General features: G+C 45.8%; 1 protein-coding gene across 16 annotated transcripts in view; it reads right to left on the bottom strand.

The window, feature by feature from the left end:
• Nucleotides 1–6,207: 6,207 nt before the first annotated feature.
• Nucleotides 6,208–12,917, bottom strand: part of SEC31A (SEC31 homolog A, COPII coat complex component) — a 46,219-nt gene continuing 39,509 nt past the window's right edge. For 15 of the 16 annotated variants that reach the window (XM_049815219.1, XM_049815214.1, XM_049815216.1 and 12 more), the window contains 4 exons: nt 11,419–11,691; nt 10,899–11,018; nt 7,913–7,984; nt 6,208–6,957 (listed from right to left, as the gene is read on the bottom strand). In XM_049815219.1, coding sequence (XP_049671176.1) covers nt 6,778–6,957; nt 7,913–7,984; nt 10,899–11,018; nt 11,419–11,691 — 645 coding nt within the window. In that variant the 3' untranslated portion in view covers nt 6,208–6,777. Of the gene's footprint in view, nt 6,958–7,912; nt 7,985–10,898; nt 11,019–11,418; nt 11,692–12,917 lie in introns of those variants that run through there. The other variant, XM_049815230.1, reaches the window with a different exon arrangement.

Below are 12,917 nucleotides of genomic sequence, written 5' to 3'. Positions count from 1 at the left end.
CCCCTTTTGGTCTTCAGAAAGCCGTGCAAAGGAGTTCAGTGGGAAGCTCTTGCCAGTTTGGGAGTGGTGTGGCAGGGGGAGGCAGGCAGACACCAGCTCACCTCCACCCCACATGGCTCCTGGCACAGCACTGGCCTCTGCTCCTGATGGGTGATTGCTAGGGACGTGGGCCTGGACCCAGGGAAAAGCGGCTTTATGAGTGATATTGGTACAAAGCATGTTAGTCTGCTGTGCTAATTAATTGCTAACTACACCTCCTGAGGCAAGTGAATCAGCAGAGAGTATATAATTAAACCCAAGATTGTTTTTTATATATTTTAAACATTCTTCTAGAATTCTCCACCTGGAAGAAAGAAAGAGGGCAGTGAGGATGAAAGGTAGTGAATGGTTCATGAGAACACAGTGAGTGTCATTTTAATGCTACTGCTGCCTGCTACCATCACATTTCAGTGCAGAGATATTTAAAATGTTGTCAAGAGTGGCTTTTTTTTTTTTTTTCTTTTCTCTTGCCATGAAAAATGAAGTAATGACCCCAAAGCATGGTTCAAATGAAGACCTTACATGGTAAAGAATGAAACAAAGCCTAAAACATCAGAGGGACAAGAAATAAGTGCTCGATGTTTATATATTGAAGTGCTTCTTGTGTACCTGGCAAAGAAGTTGAGCAATAGGTTCCCAAGAAGTCTCCCTTGTGCTGTTCAGACAGGTGAGGACTTACTGGTGAGGTCAGCTGCAGTTGCCTTTTTAGGGTGCTCCATAATATCCTTTTAATTAGACTCTCTTCTGGCTAACTTGGAGCTCTAAAGCTCATAGGAATTTTAATTGGTTTAGCCTCTTTTGAGTGAGGGTTGCCTTAAATGTATCCATACATCCTGCCTGGCCATTTGGTGATATATCTCTCTGATCTGCAGGACCAATAGAGGAAACATGGGAATGACCAACTCAGCAGCGAGTGGAGACTGGTAGATTAGCCTGGGCTTCCCCATTTAAAACTGGACACATTGAAACTGGTCCTGGTATCAGTACATTATTATACTCCCCAGTACGTTCTGACGGTGGCCTTGGCTCTTGTTCAGGGCTGAGCGACTCAGCTCAGCACCAGGCACCCTAGCGGGACACTCAGCATCCCCTGCAGGGGAGGCAGAATCAGTCGGTGGCAGACATTTGGCCATAAAAGCCTGTTTTTCCCTTTAGCTTTGAGCCATGCCTGGCTCCATACATGCTGCGCTGTTATTGCAATGGATGCTTAACACGGCTTAGAACAGTGAAGCCTTATGGGTGTGGAGCCACATGGTGGTGGGGATATGGTGGGGGGGACAAGGGAGGGAAATATCTGACCCGAGGACTCCTTTTTTTTCCCCTCTCAGGCATAACAGTCTCCAGCCAGGCTAACGACATGGTGGGGTTTGTGTTGCTGAAGCAAAGGACCAGCATGGTGGTGAGTGTGAGGACAAAGCTGAGGGGAGCCTGCAGGACTTTGGGGAGTGGTACCACTGCTTTGCATGCTTTCTCTGCCATGCTTCCCAAAACATGCCCCCTCCCCTCCATCGTTTCAGGGAGAAACAGCTGTGGCAGCAAGACCGCCCTCCCTTCTCTCTCAATAGCCCAGTCAGTCTAGCATATGCTCCCTCTGGGCAGAGAAAACATGGTTACTAAACAGTAAACCCACATTCCCAATCTGTATGTCAGGGAACTATGTTACCCGAAAGGCACAACACGGAACAAATCTGATGTAAACACTACACAGGCTAGAAATGCTGCAGTGATTAAAAGACAATCTCCAACATTCATGTCTAATGCTAACCTTGAACTCCGGCCAGCAAAACCAAGGTAAATCCATTACAGAGCTTTACAGGCAGAAAAAGGTTTTCACTGAAGTACTTACACGCTCTGCCCAGTCAGCCTGCTCTCAGTACTGCCCCTGTTACATCCCCACCTATTTACCTCGGCAGCAGGAAGAACTGCATCAGCGCTGCCCTTTCCCACAAACTCTCCTACTGGTGCTTTTCCCTGGGTGGCAACAGCTGAAGTAGCAAGATACCTCCTCGTGTCGGCTGCCGTTGGACAACACCCATGCTGACACAGATTACATCTTTAAATTTCCTTCCATCCTTTTTCTTATAATTCTGCAGCCTTGGGGGCCATGAAGAGGAGTAGCTTGGCTGGTGTTAATGCCATGGTATAAATCTGTTCTCATTGAGATCAAAATTAGGCTATCTGGGGCCAGATTCTTTACCAGTGTAAATTGGCAGGGCTTCATTGCCTTCTGTAAACGAAGATGGCTATTTGCATTTATAACATCAGATGGGTGGCTAATTGTTTGGCATTCCTTGAAGATATGAACAGACGGCAGCATAACTGATTAATGACTATTATTAATCTCAGCTGCTCACAGGAGAGCAGTAGCAGGTTTTTGCATCCACTCCTATTATGTATTTGGGCAGTGCAGTTTTCCAGGCCTGAACTCCTGAGGACGGCCGAAGCAGAGGACAGCTTTTCTTTCAGCAAGGAGAGTGAGATTACTCTGTTGCTGACGTACAGTGTCCAGTGCAGTGGTGCAACATCACAGTACCCAAAGATACTATCACCTCAAAAAACCCCAGTGTTTCTCTCTGATCCAGTAGTCTCATTTTTGACCAATTCAATTTCCAGACCAAGCTTACTTGTGGCCAGCTCATACAATGTTTGTTCTCATGCTAACTGCTCTTCAGTTCCAGTCAACCTGATTCCCTTGTGCTCTTCACTGGATGAACAAGCAAACATTCCTGTTGAACAAACTCTTCAGTCCCCGACATCTGCATGCCTCGCTGAGTCCCTTCTCACTTGGCATCATCTTTTACATGGATGGAAGTCTCACGAAGGCTTGTGCAATGCCATTAAACGTTCCTTGGCTTTTACAAAGCCACATCATACTGAGGAGCTGTTCCCAGCTAGTCCTTCCAGGTCCTGCTGCTCCTCTTATTCGCAACTTATGAGCTTCCAATTTACAGCAATGCTTTTGCCCACAACCCTGCACATTGCACCTACTGGAGTGCATCCTCCTTCTGCCACTGCTGTCAGTATCCCCAGTTATTACTGCCAGAAATAGACAGCCTCACAATCTGCATGTCCATCACAAGTGCTGCTTGCCACCACTCCTGCTTCTTGTCCAGGCGTACTCCCAAAAATGCTCAGTGAGAGCATATGCAAGACCAGCTTCTGAATTCCCTTTCTAGCCTTCTCACAGCACCTCCCATCTGCCAGCTTGGTCCTGAACTATTGAGATTCTCTTTTGCTTTCCTTTCCTTGCTGAACAGTGTATCACAGAAGCATCAGGCCAGCCCAGCACACCTGCTTTTCACCCTACTGAGTTTTTTTTTTTAATTCCCATTTACCTTTGAATGTGTTCTTTCTTTTAAAATTTGTTCTTTCCCACCTTGAATCAAGACACAAGGGTCTGTGTTTCTCTGGCCAGACCGTGCCCAGTTTGCTCTGAGGGAGGCATTAATACTGAAGTTCAATGCAGCAGTCCTTTCCGCATGTGCAGAGATCCTGGGGTACTAATCTGTTAGAATTCTCCTTTTGCTGTTCTGTGCAACCCCTTTCCTCCTTCCTTCCCAGTTATTGGGGCCCCAGCATTTCATTCCAGGCTTGCAGAAAGCAGTCCCAGGGGAGGAAAGGTGGAGTACACTGAGCTGTTACCATTCTTATCTGTGTCAGGTGATGCTGCGAAATATTTACTAGATAATGTGGTCCCAGCAATCAGGAGTGGGGCTGGTGACCTGAATGTTTTTCCCACCAAGGTAGACTGCCATTTCCTTATTAGCAGTGTTTTGGGTTTTGGTAGTCGGGGAGGGGCTACAGGGGTGGCTCCTGTGAGAAGCTGCTGGCAGTTTCCCCGGCTCCAAGTTGGACCCACCTCTGGCCAAGGCCGACCCAAAGAGTGATGGTGGTAGTGCCTCTGGGAGAACAGAGTTAAGAAGGGGAACCTGCAGTGGAGAGTGGGCTGTGAGATAAACGCCTATGTGGACACCAAGGTCAGGGAAGAAGGAAGGAGGAGATGCTCCAGGCACCAGAGCAGAGATTCCCCTGCAGCCTGTGAGGAAGACCACGGTGAGGCAGGCTGTCCCCCTGCAGCCCAGGGAGGTCCACGGTGGAGCAGATCTCCACCTGCAGCCTGGGGAGGACCCCAGGCCGGAGCAGGTGTGTGCCCCCGAAAATAGCTGTGACTCCATGGCAATGCCTGTGCTGAGCAGTGCGTGACTGGAGATCCGCCTGTGGAAAGGACCCATGCCAGGGCAGTTCGTGAAGAACTGCAGCCCGTGGAAAGGACTCATGTTGGAGAAGTTCATGGAGGACTGTCTCCTATGGGAGGGACCCCATGCTGGAGCAGGGGAGGAGCGAGGAGTCCTCCCCCCGAGGAGGAAGGAGCGGCAGAGACAAGGTGTGGGGAGCTGACCCCAACCCCCATCCCCTGTTCCCCTGCGCCGCTGGGGGGAGGAGGTGGAGAGAACCGGGAGTGGGGTTGAGCCGGGAAGGAGGGAGGGGTGGGGGGAAGGTGTTCTAAGGTTTGGTTTACTTCCTAATATCCTTGTTTTGATTTGATTTGTAGTAAATGATTTTGTTTTTTCCCCAAGTCAAGTCTGGTTTTTGCCCATGACGATAATTGGTGAGTGATCCCTCCCTGTCCTTGTGTGGACCCACAAGCTTTTTATTGTATTTTCTCCTCCCCATCCCACCGCAGTGGGGAGGAGTGAGCGAGCAGCTGTGTGGTGCTTTGTTGCCGGGTGGGCTTAAACCACGACAACCAGTTTCTAGCAGCATTCACATACTTCACGTTTTTGATGTGATTCAGCCAATACCAGAGCCTGCTAGGCAAAGCGTTTTCATTAAGGGCATGGATAAATAAATAAAGATAGGTACAAACCTTCTGATTGACAGAATACCATCTACTTATAACACTGCTTAGAAACCTATAACCTAGATCAAGGGGAAGAAAAATACTCCAACTGGTTTTTAAACTCAAAACAAAGCAACTTAAAATTGATGCTTTATGTTGACCAATTATAAAAGCTTCTGAAGTCAGAAAATGCTGGAAAGGAAATAAAATTAAGCTCAATTTTGTCAAGAGGAATGGAATTGCGTCGTCTGACAAATCTGTAACTCATAATCAGTTTAAGTCATTGAAGTTGGCAATAATTTGCATTGTTATTTATAATACTTCTTGCAGTATGTATTGCCAAATCTACATTCCACAGTGTGCTGGTTTTGGTTGGGATAGAGTTAGTTGTCTTCACAGTAGCTGGTATGGGGCTGTGGTTTGGGTTTGTCCTGGAAATAGTGTTGATAATTCAGGGATGTTTTCATTATCCCTGAGCAGTGCTTACACACCCTCAAGGCCTTTCTGCTCCTCACCCCACCCCACCAGCGAGTAGGCTGGTGGTGCACAAGAAGTTGGGAGGGGACACAGCTGGGACAGCTGACCCCAACTGACCACAGGGATATTCCAGACCATATGATGGCACGCTCAGCATATAAAGATGGGGAAACCTGTCGAAGTGATAGTGTTTGTCTTCCTAAGTAACACATGATGGAGCCCTGCTTTGCTGGAGATAGCTAAACAGCTGCCTGCTCATGGGAACTGGTGAATGAATTAGTTTTCAGGCAAAACTGCCTTTTTTTTTTTTTTTTTTTTTTACCTGGACATTTCTTCCAGCTGCTGTTCTTCCTAGGCATACTTACTATTCATGGACACAGTTTCAAATTTTTAAAACTTAAAGCCAACTCCAGCTGTGCCACAGGAAAGGAGAACATGCTGTGAAACTCGCCTGACCCAACTTCCTAATGGCCAGCAGAAGCAAGCTTGCAGTTTCACAGCACAGCATGCCCTCACAGTGGTAAACAGTGCAGCAGAGGCAGCAATCTCCAGGTTCAGGGGATTGCAAGAAACAATTTACACCTTGTTTACACACTAAATATCAGTGCCTCTGTATGGGTGGCTTAAACCACGCTGCATTACTGCTACGCTTAGCTTTTAAAAATAAAGAGATGTGTTCAGAATCCTTGCTAAACTTTTCCTTGAAATGTAAATCTCTCACTATAAATGTTAAACAGAGCTTTTAGCAATGAGCATGGAGAAAAAAATATCCTCACAACTAGGACACAACAGAAAGCCACCCCACTGTACTCCAGGTTCAAAATGTCTAAGTTGCACTTCATAAAGACACATTTTAATAAATTAACATTTATTGAAAATACCACATTAGCCTTTATTTTGCTCATTTGCCCCAGTGCAAATTTAAGCTATTTAACATGTAAATTGTAATAACAGAACTGCAAGCAGCTTCATAAAATAAAAGACCAAATACAGTTATAATACAATCAGACTCTTTAATCTGGTGGGTAAGGAACAGTGGGCTGGAAGGGAATAATCTGTTTTAGGGTCTGATACACAACCTATCTTGTTGTTTTAACACATACATCTGTTATTAAAAGCCACTGTTCAGCAGTATAACATGCATCTAAAAATTGACAATATTGGGCATCATCCATTAAATATACTATTTGTAGACAAGAATCATTAGGGATAGGAAAAGGATTAAAATAAAAAGAAAAGCACCAGGGCTCCACAGCCCTCCTAGAATGAAGTATTTTGCAGGGAAAGTGTAATGCCATTTGTCAGCGTTCTACTGCCACATGCCATAAGGACTAGCATTTGGTCCATTTCCTGCATATTTGCTGTAGAAATGCACTTCTTTGGAAAAGCAACCGTCAAGGCTTTGCAAATGCAGGGTTACTTCAAACACCCAGCTTATTGGCCTGGGTGAGGACAACTTTCAGAACAGGCATGAAAGCAGAGGTTTCGCTGAAATTGCTGGTGCTGACTATGTGCGTGTGGATGTTCAGTCCTTCCTGGTAGTTGTGGGTTTCAATGCTCTTCACAATGTTGTGCAAACCGCTAATGATGGTTGGAGAGAGCTGCAAGGAAGCCAGGCAAGGCAGGTAAGAAAAAGAAAAAAACCAGCACAATACACTAGTGCTAGAAAAACAGAAATCCTGAGCGTAACATTTGGCCCTCAGGAAGGTGCAGCAATTAGTTCCTTTCTTTAAAGGCAGACATCTTCAGAGTTGCGCCACATTGGGAACAGTCACTGGGAAGTCTAAAAGCAGACTTCAACAAGAACATACCTTCTCTGCAGTACTGCAAAGCCCTGCAAGCCTTCACTACCAGCTCCTGGATGCAATTCCCTGAGGTGGGAGAGACCTGCTGTGACAGACTAGCACAGGAAAAACCTACTGAGCTTTTATGCCTTTGGGGTAAAGTTAATTGCTCAGCAAAGACGGCCTGACAATGACAGGATCACACCACTCTAATCCTAAGGTACTAAGAGATCTAAGCCCAGTCTACCACAGACCTCCTGGAAGGCTTTGGAAAAATTACCAGATATTCAAAAGTACTTGCACATCTGCCTTCCAGTGAAGTCAGTGAACCTCCAACATCTAAATCTTCTGCCCTTTTTTTTGTTTTTTTTTTTTCTGTGTGTGTCTCACTTCATGCTGAGAGTGGGGGAACTTACTGTGTTGGCTCATTCTGCTAGCACCTGGGGCCAGGGACCCTGCTGATGCATTCATCCAGCACCTACTGCAAGGAGATCTGCTCTTTGGCTCAGCACAGTCCCTGCACAGCACAATAAAACTCATGACATGACCCCAAAACACTGTAAAGACTGCACAGGCACTTGGGGCCAAGCACTCTACCTAGCTGTTTCTGGGAAATGCATGGAAACATACAATATATTGATTTGAAGCACACTTCCAAAGAAGGAACAAGCACCTACTACATATTGCAGCAGGGTCCACACCACTGATGAAGTTCTTGGCCATACCTGCAGTACATGATGGGGTGTAAGGGGAAACATAAAACAGAACTTACTGTCTGTTCCCTAAGTTTGTCATATAGAAACTCCAGGCGTTTATTTGCATCATCTAGTTTCCTCTTGGTTTGCTGAAAGAGAAATATATTAAAACACAGTGATTTAAAGAACACCGTACTGATCTGATAGCATTGCAAAGAGATCCATGCAGCACATGAAATTCCTTTCTCAATATTTTCCTAACACATCATTTGAATTCTTTGCTCTGTACTTTTCTCCCCCAATTTTGGTAGGAAAGACCACGTGATATGACTGTAGTTCTCTGCATGTAACCACTCTAGTTAGCTATAGAGAATGGTGAACTGTAAGGGTGCATCCCAAAAGCCACTGGTCATTTGTAAAACCCACTGGTATAACTGATATGGAAAGTAACAGAACTCTGAGTTGCAGCATGAATTTTTTTCTAGGGTTTACTGGCAAAGCCTAATGATAGCTGGATAAAGTTATTACTGGAATCAAGTATCCAGCAACATCAATGAGAGTGTAAGGGCACATGCAGTCACTGAAGTCTAAGTATGTACAACTCAGTCATCATTTATGGCAAATCCCAATTATATTTTTCATTATGTGATTAGTAAAAACAGGCATTTTTAAGTTGTTACTGCCAACAGAAAAACTAGTAGCCTAACCCAAACTGTCCTTACAGATCCTTTGTGCTTCCGTGGTTTTATCAATGGGTGGTTTACACTCCATGTGTCTGGAATTATTTTGCCACCAAAGGCTCTTAAATTAACTCCAGTATATTCCACCGGGAGTGCCACAGCAGCTGCTGGAGAAATGCATTTTTATCCACTTTTTTTTTTTTTTAGACAAACAGCTACAGAAATTGAAGATTTTAATCCAGAATAATAAAACAGTAATAAAGCATCAAGGTTACAATTAGAGAAGCACAAAAAAGAAGGTGGTCAACAGCAGTAGAAATGCTATCAGTGCACAAGAGTAATGAAACTTCCTCCTAAATCAGTATGCACATCTACCTATCTTCACTTAGGATAGTGCCATTTCCCCTGGCAAGTGGAAGATGTTTCCCTGGATTAAACAATTGCCCAGAGAGAAAATAACAAAGCCTACGGGAATGCTCTAGCTCAGGGGTAAAGGCAGACTTGTGGCTGCCTGCTGTGCTAGATACTAGGGAAAGCTGTTCGGATGGCAAAGGGCATAAAGGAGAACACAGCACATGGATCTCAGGCTATGTGTGGAAAACCCCTCAGCAGTAGTTATATGTCAAGGAACTGAGACAAATAAGGAAAAAGTACCCCAGGAGGAACAGATAAGAAACTGGCTAGTTCTTTTGGACTCGCTAACTCTCTCAGATACATGACTTCAGAACATTTGTTTCAAAACCTGTGAAAAGACATACATGTTATTTTCATTTTACAGACGGCCAACTAGGGCAAAGAGGAACAAATTGTGTTTAGTAAACAGCAAGACATCTCTCCAGCCAAAGGAAATTAGGTGGAAGAAGTGCAAACTGGTTGTTCTCCTCACTCTTTGCTTCCTGTTCCCATTTCCCCCTTTAGAATGTAATAACAGAGTAGTGTCTGCATTTGTTCTGACAATAACTGATGTATACAGTCAGGGCGGTGTGTCTCAGCACTGCGTGCCTCAAACACTTGCTCTGCCTAAGAAAATCAGAGAGACTTAACAAGAAGCAAGCAAAATGTGTTGGCAGAGCAGAAGAGCAATCCCTGGATGCAGACGTGAACTGAATGCTTTTGCCTTCTTTGTGTATCTGGGAGGAGCACTCGGAGGAAGAAAAGGTCAAAGGGTCCATGCAGTATATGACTTCTATCCCTGCGTTCTACACAGCCTAACCTTTAAAGAAAGGATTTTGAGCCATCGAATGCTGCTGAACCTTATGAGGTCTGTCCAAAGAAAGGTCTATGGCCTCAGAAAGCTTCTGTAAAGGAGTACATGGGCAAGTCCACCCTGAAACTGCTGGGCTGAGACCCACAGGGGAAAGGAGTACGTACATGCAAATGTCAAGTCTAAACCACAGAGCCAGCTGAAATTATACAGCGGACATAAGACAGAAGTGACACTGAATGGCCAATATACTCCCACGGCCATTGCCACAGAGCCCTCAGACAGCTCAGCTCCCAGTCACCTTAACAGGAACGTGAGGCTGTGCTGCTGACCAAGCACATTCAGCGCACAACGCCCTCTGCGCACAACCAGCCTGTCTTTCATCATCCACCTTTCAGCATGTGGCAGGCATGAGCTGAATAGTCAGCATCTGGGCTTTGGGATAGAGTGTTATTTACTGACCATTGGAAATAAATGAGAAGCTTTGAGACAGATGGCTCATTTACAAAGTACTGACTGCCACAGGAAATGTTTTTCCTATCCAGCTCCAGTGGTCACGTTAAAGCTCATAACCTTCCACTTCTCTGCTACCCATTGTTTCCTTTTGAAATGAGTTTGCTATCAGAAATCACAAATCACAGATAAAAATCCAAGGCATGTACTCACGTATGTGAGCCTTGGCTCACACCTGGCATAATACTAGCTGCTTCCTGCTCTGAATTACAAGCAGCAGTTAAGCAAATGTGCAGGGCATACCTCCACAGTGATCACACTCAGGTGAAGGAAGGACAGCCCTTTCTGAAGGTTTTAGAATTTTTAACTTTATTTTTTTTAAACCATCAACATCAAAACCTCAACTGTAACCAATTCCAACCCTCCTCAGAACAGCAGAGGAGGCTGCAATGGGTTAATTCCCTGCCCATAAACAGCACCATCATGCGCTGCCCATGCTGTGTGCTATAAGGACCACAGTCAAAGTGCTCAGGCAACTGTGCTGTGCTCTGGCCCCAAATTGCCACATCCTATGAGCATATGGCTTTTCTACACATTGATTGTGGCTGCTTCAAGCAGCCTTTAGAAGGAAGAAGCCATCTCGGGAGAGGCTGCGATGGCTAGCTGTGCTGCAGGTACCAGCTCATTCACCCAAACACAGAGGCTGGGAACACCACAAAGACCTACCGGATCAGAGGCAGACAGCAGGCACCTCTGGATAAGGGCTTCAAACGTAGTCTTCAGAATAAGGTGCTCCTCAGGGATGGGCTTCTTGGTAATCTTCTCTGTTGGGAGTGCCTGCACATGCTGAGAAACAGAGCAGGTGAGGCTTTTCCAGGTCACTGTGACCACATGTAATTTTCAACTAAACCAAGTGGCATTATTAACCAGGTTGGCACAACTCCTATTTCTTCCCTGTGGGTGTGTGGAGGTGACGTTATCAGCACCTGCTGTTGCTCCCTCTGAAGAGCTGTGAAGTTGCAGAAGGAAGCATCTTGTTGGTCCACACAAACTAGAGCATTAATTGCAAAGAGGTAGTGTCTAGGCAGGGACTACAGTAGCAAAATGCCAGCATGGTGCAAAACTAGCAACTAAAAACTCTGCAGTACACTTTGGAGGTACTAGAAATGCCTGGCCAACAGGATCCCAGCCTGCAGGGCTCCGCTGATGTACAAACAAAAAACATGCAATGCTGGGGCTACATTACCTGGATGGCATTGCCAATTGGGGCCCCAGGGGCCCCCTCTGTGCTGGGTTTGGAAACAGCAGGCGGCATGATGCATGGCCCCAGGGGCTGGGAAGCAGGTGGGTAGCCACCCTGCAGCACCAGCTGTCCTGCAGGGAGGTGCGGAGGCTGGAAGCTGGGTGCAGCTGTGGGTGGTGCTGGAGCCGGAGGCTGCTGCATCTGAGACTGTGGATCTGCCAGCGGGTTCATGATGGGGGAGGTGATGGGAACCGGGGGCAGGAAGTTATCAGGGACCTGGGGAAAAAAACAAACAGTGCATTTATGCTGCCATGGCTGCCACGGGCAGAGCACAATATGCAGCTCCTACAGACTTCCCAGCCCGCAGCAATTGAGAGCTCTGCCAAGCAGAGTGCCGAGCCCCCAGAATACAGAAATAATGGGTAGGCAATACAGCATTTCACTGTGGCTAAACAAACCTATTCCTCTGGCTGCAGCTGCACAGTAAGAAGTGCCCTGGTGCAGTAATATCCTCCAGTGTTTCCAGTCCTGTGCACTCTGCCTGTCCTCCTGCCCGTTCAGGGCAGGAGCAGCCTGCCCAGCCTGCAGCTGGCCACAAGAGCTGATTACAGCCTCCTCAAATCAGAGCCACTCTCCTTCTGCTAAGGGCACAAAACCAGAGGTTTGGCAGACCAGCACTAACAGAAGAGTTGCACTAATGAAAACTAACACACGCCTACATCTATTCTTACTATTGGGTCATTATATTTAGATTTTTATGTCTCACTTTCAAGGGTACATTTTTTTTGTCCATGCAGTACACAGGTCACAGCTAGCAACACGCAACAATAAAGCTTCTGAAAGCCTTTCAAGCTTCTGGCAAACAGGTTTGTGCTAAAACAGATTATGAGCGCATTTCAGATTCATCCCTAAGCATCTGCCAGTCTTTACACAGGGGCATTTCGGAACCATTTGGTAGAGGGAAGAAACAACAGAATGAGCTACTGGCCTCTGCTATGCATCATACAGTAATCCAAACAAAAGAAAGAGTCCCCATGGGAAGACACACATTTCTTTGGGCATGCATAGAAAAAAGGAAAGATTACAGAACCTTGAATGCTACCCTGAATGAATAATGCCAGAATTAAGCTAGTGGTTTGGGACAGCAAGAAAAATATTCCCAATGCAGCACCAAAGTCAGTTATAAAAGCAATGAATCACAACAATAAACCTTTGAGTGGTGGAGAAGTTCTTAGGTAGAAAACAATTGCAAGTTATGCTGTGGCTTGAAATGCCAGATGGTTCTTCTATTTTACAACAGTCCATGTAGTGAGTCATTTTATAGTATCCTAAACCACAACATACAGTGGACATAAGGGAACATAGAAAACATAGAAAAATTTCTGACAGAGGTTTGTTAATACCCAACAGGGAATGCAACAAACACAACTCTTCATTTAGAAGGGAGCCAAACCTCAAACCCTGGCTATAGCAGAAGTTCTGGCTGTGACACACACACGCAG

The sequence above is a fragment of the Accipiter gentilis genome, chromosome 12, assembly GCF_929443795.1.
Source record: "Accipiter gentilis chromosome 12, bAccGen1.1, whole genome shotgun sequence".
NCBI lineage: Eukaryota > Metazoa > Chordata > Aves > Accipitriformes > Accipitridae > Astur > Astur gentilis.
Note: the sequence above shows the minus strand (reverse complement) of the source record. Positions and strands in the feature narration are given on the sequence as shown.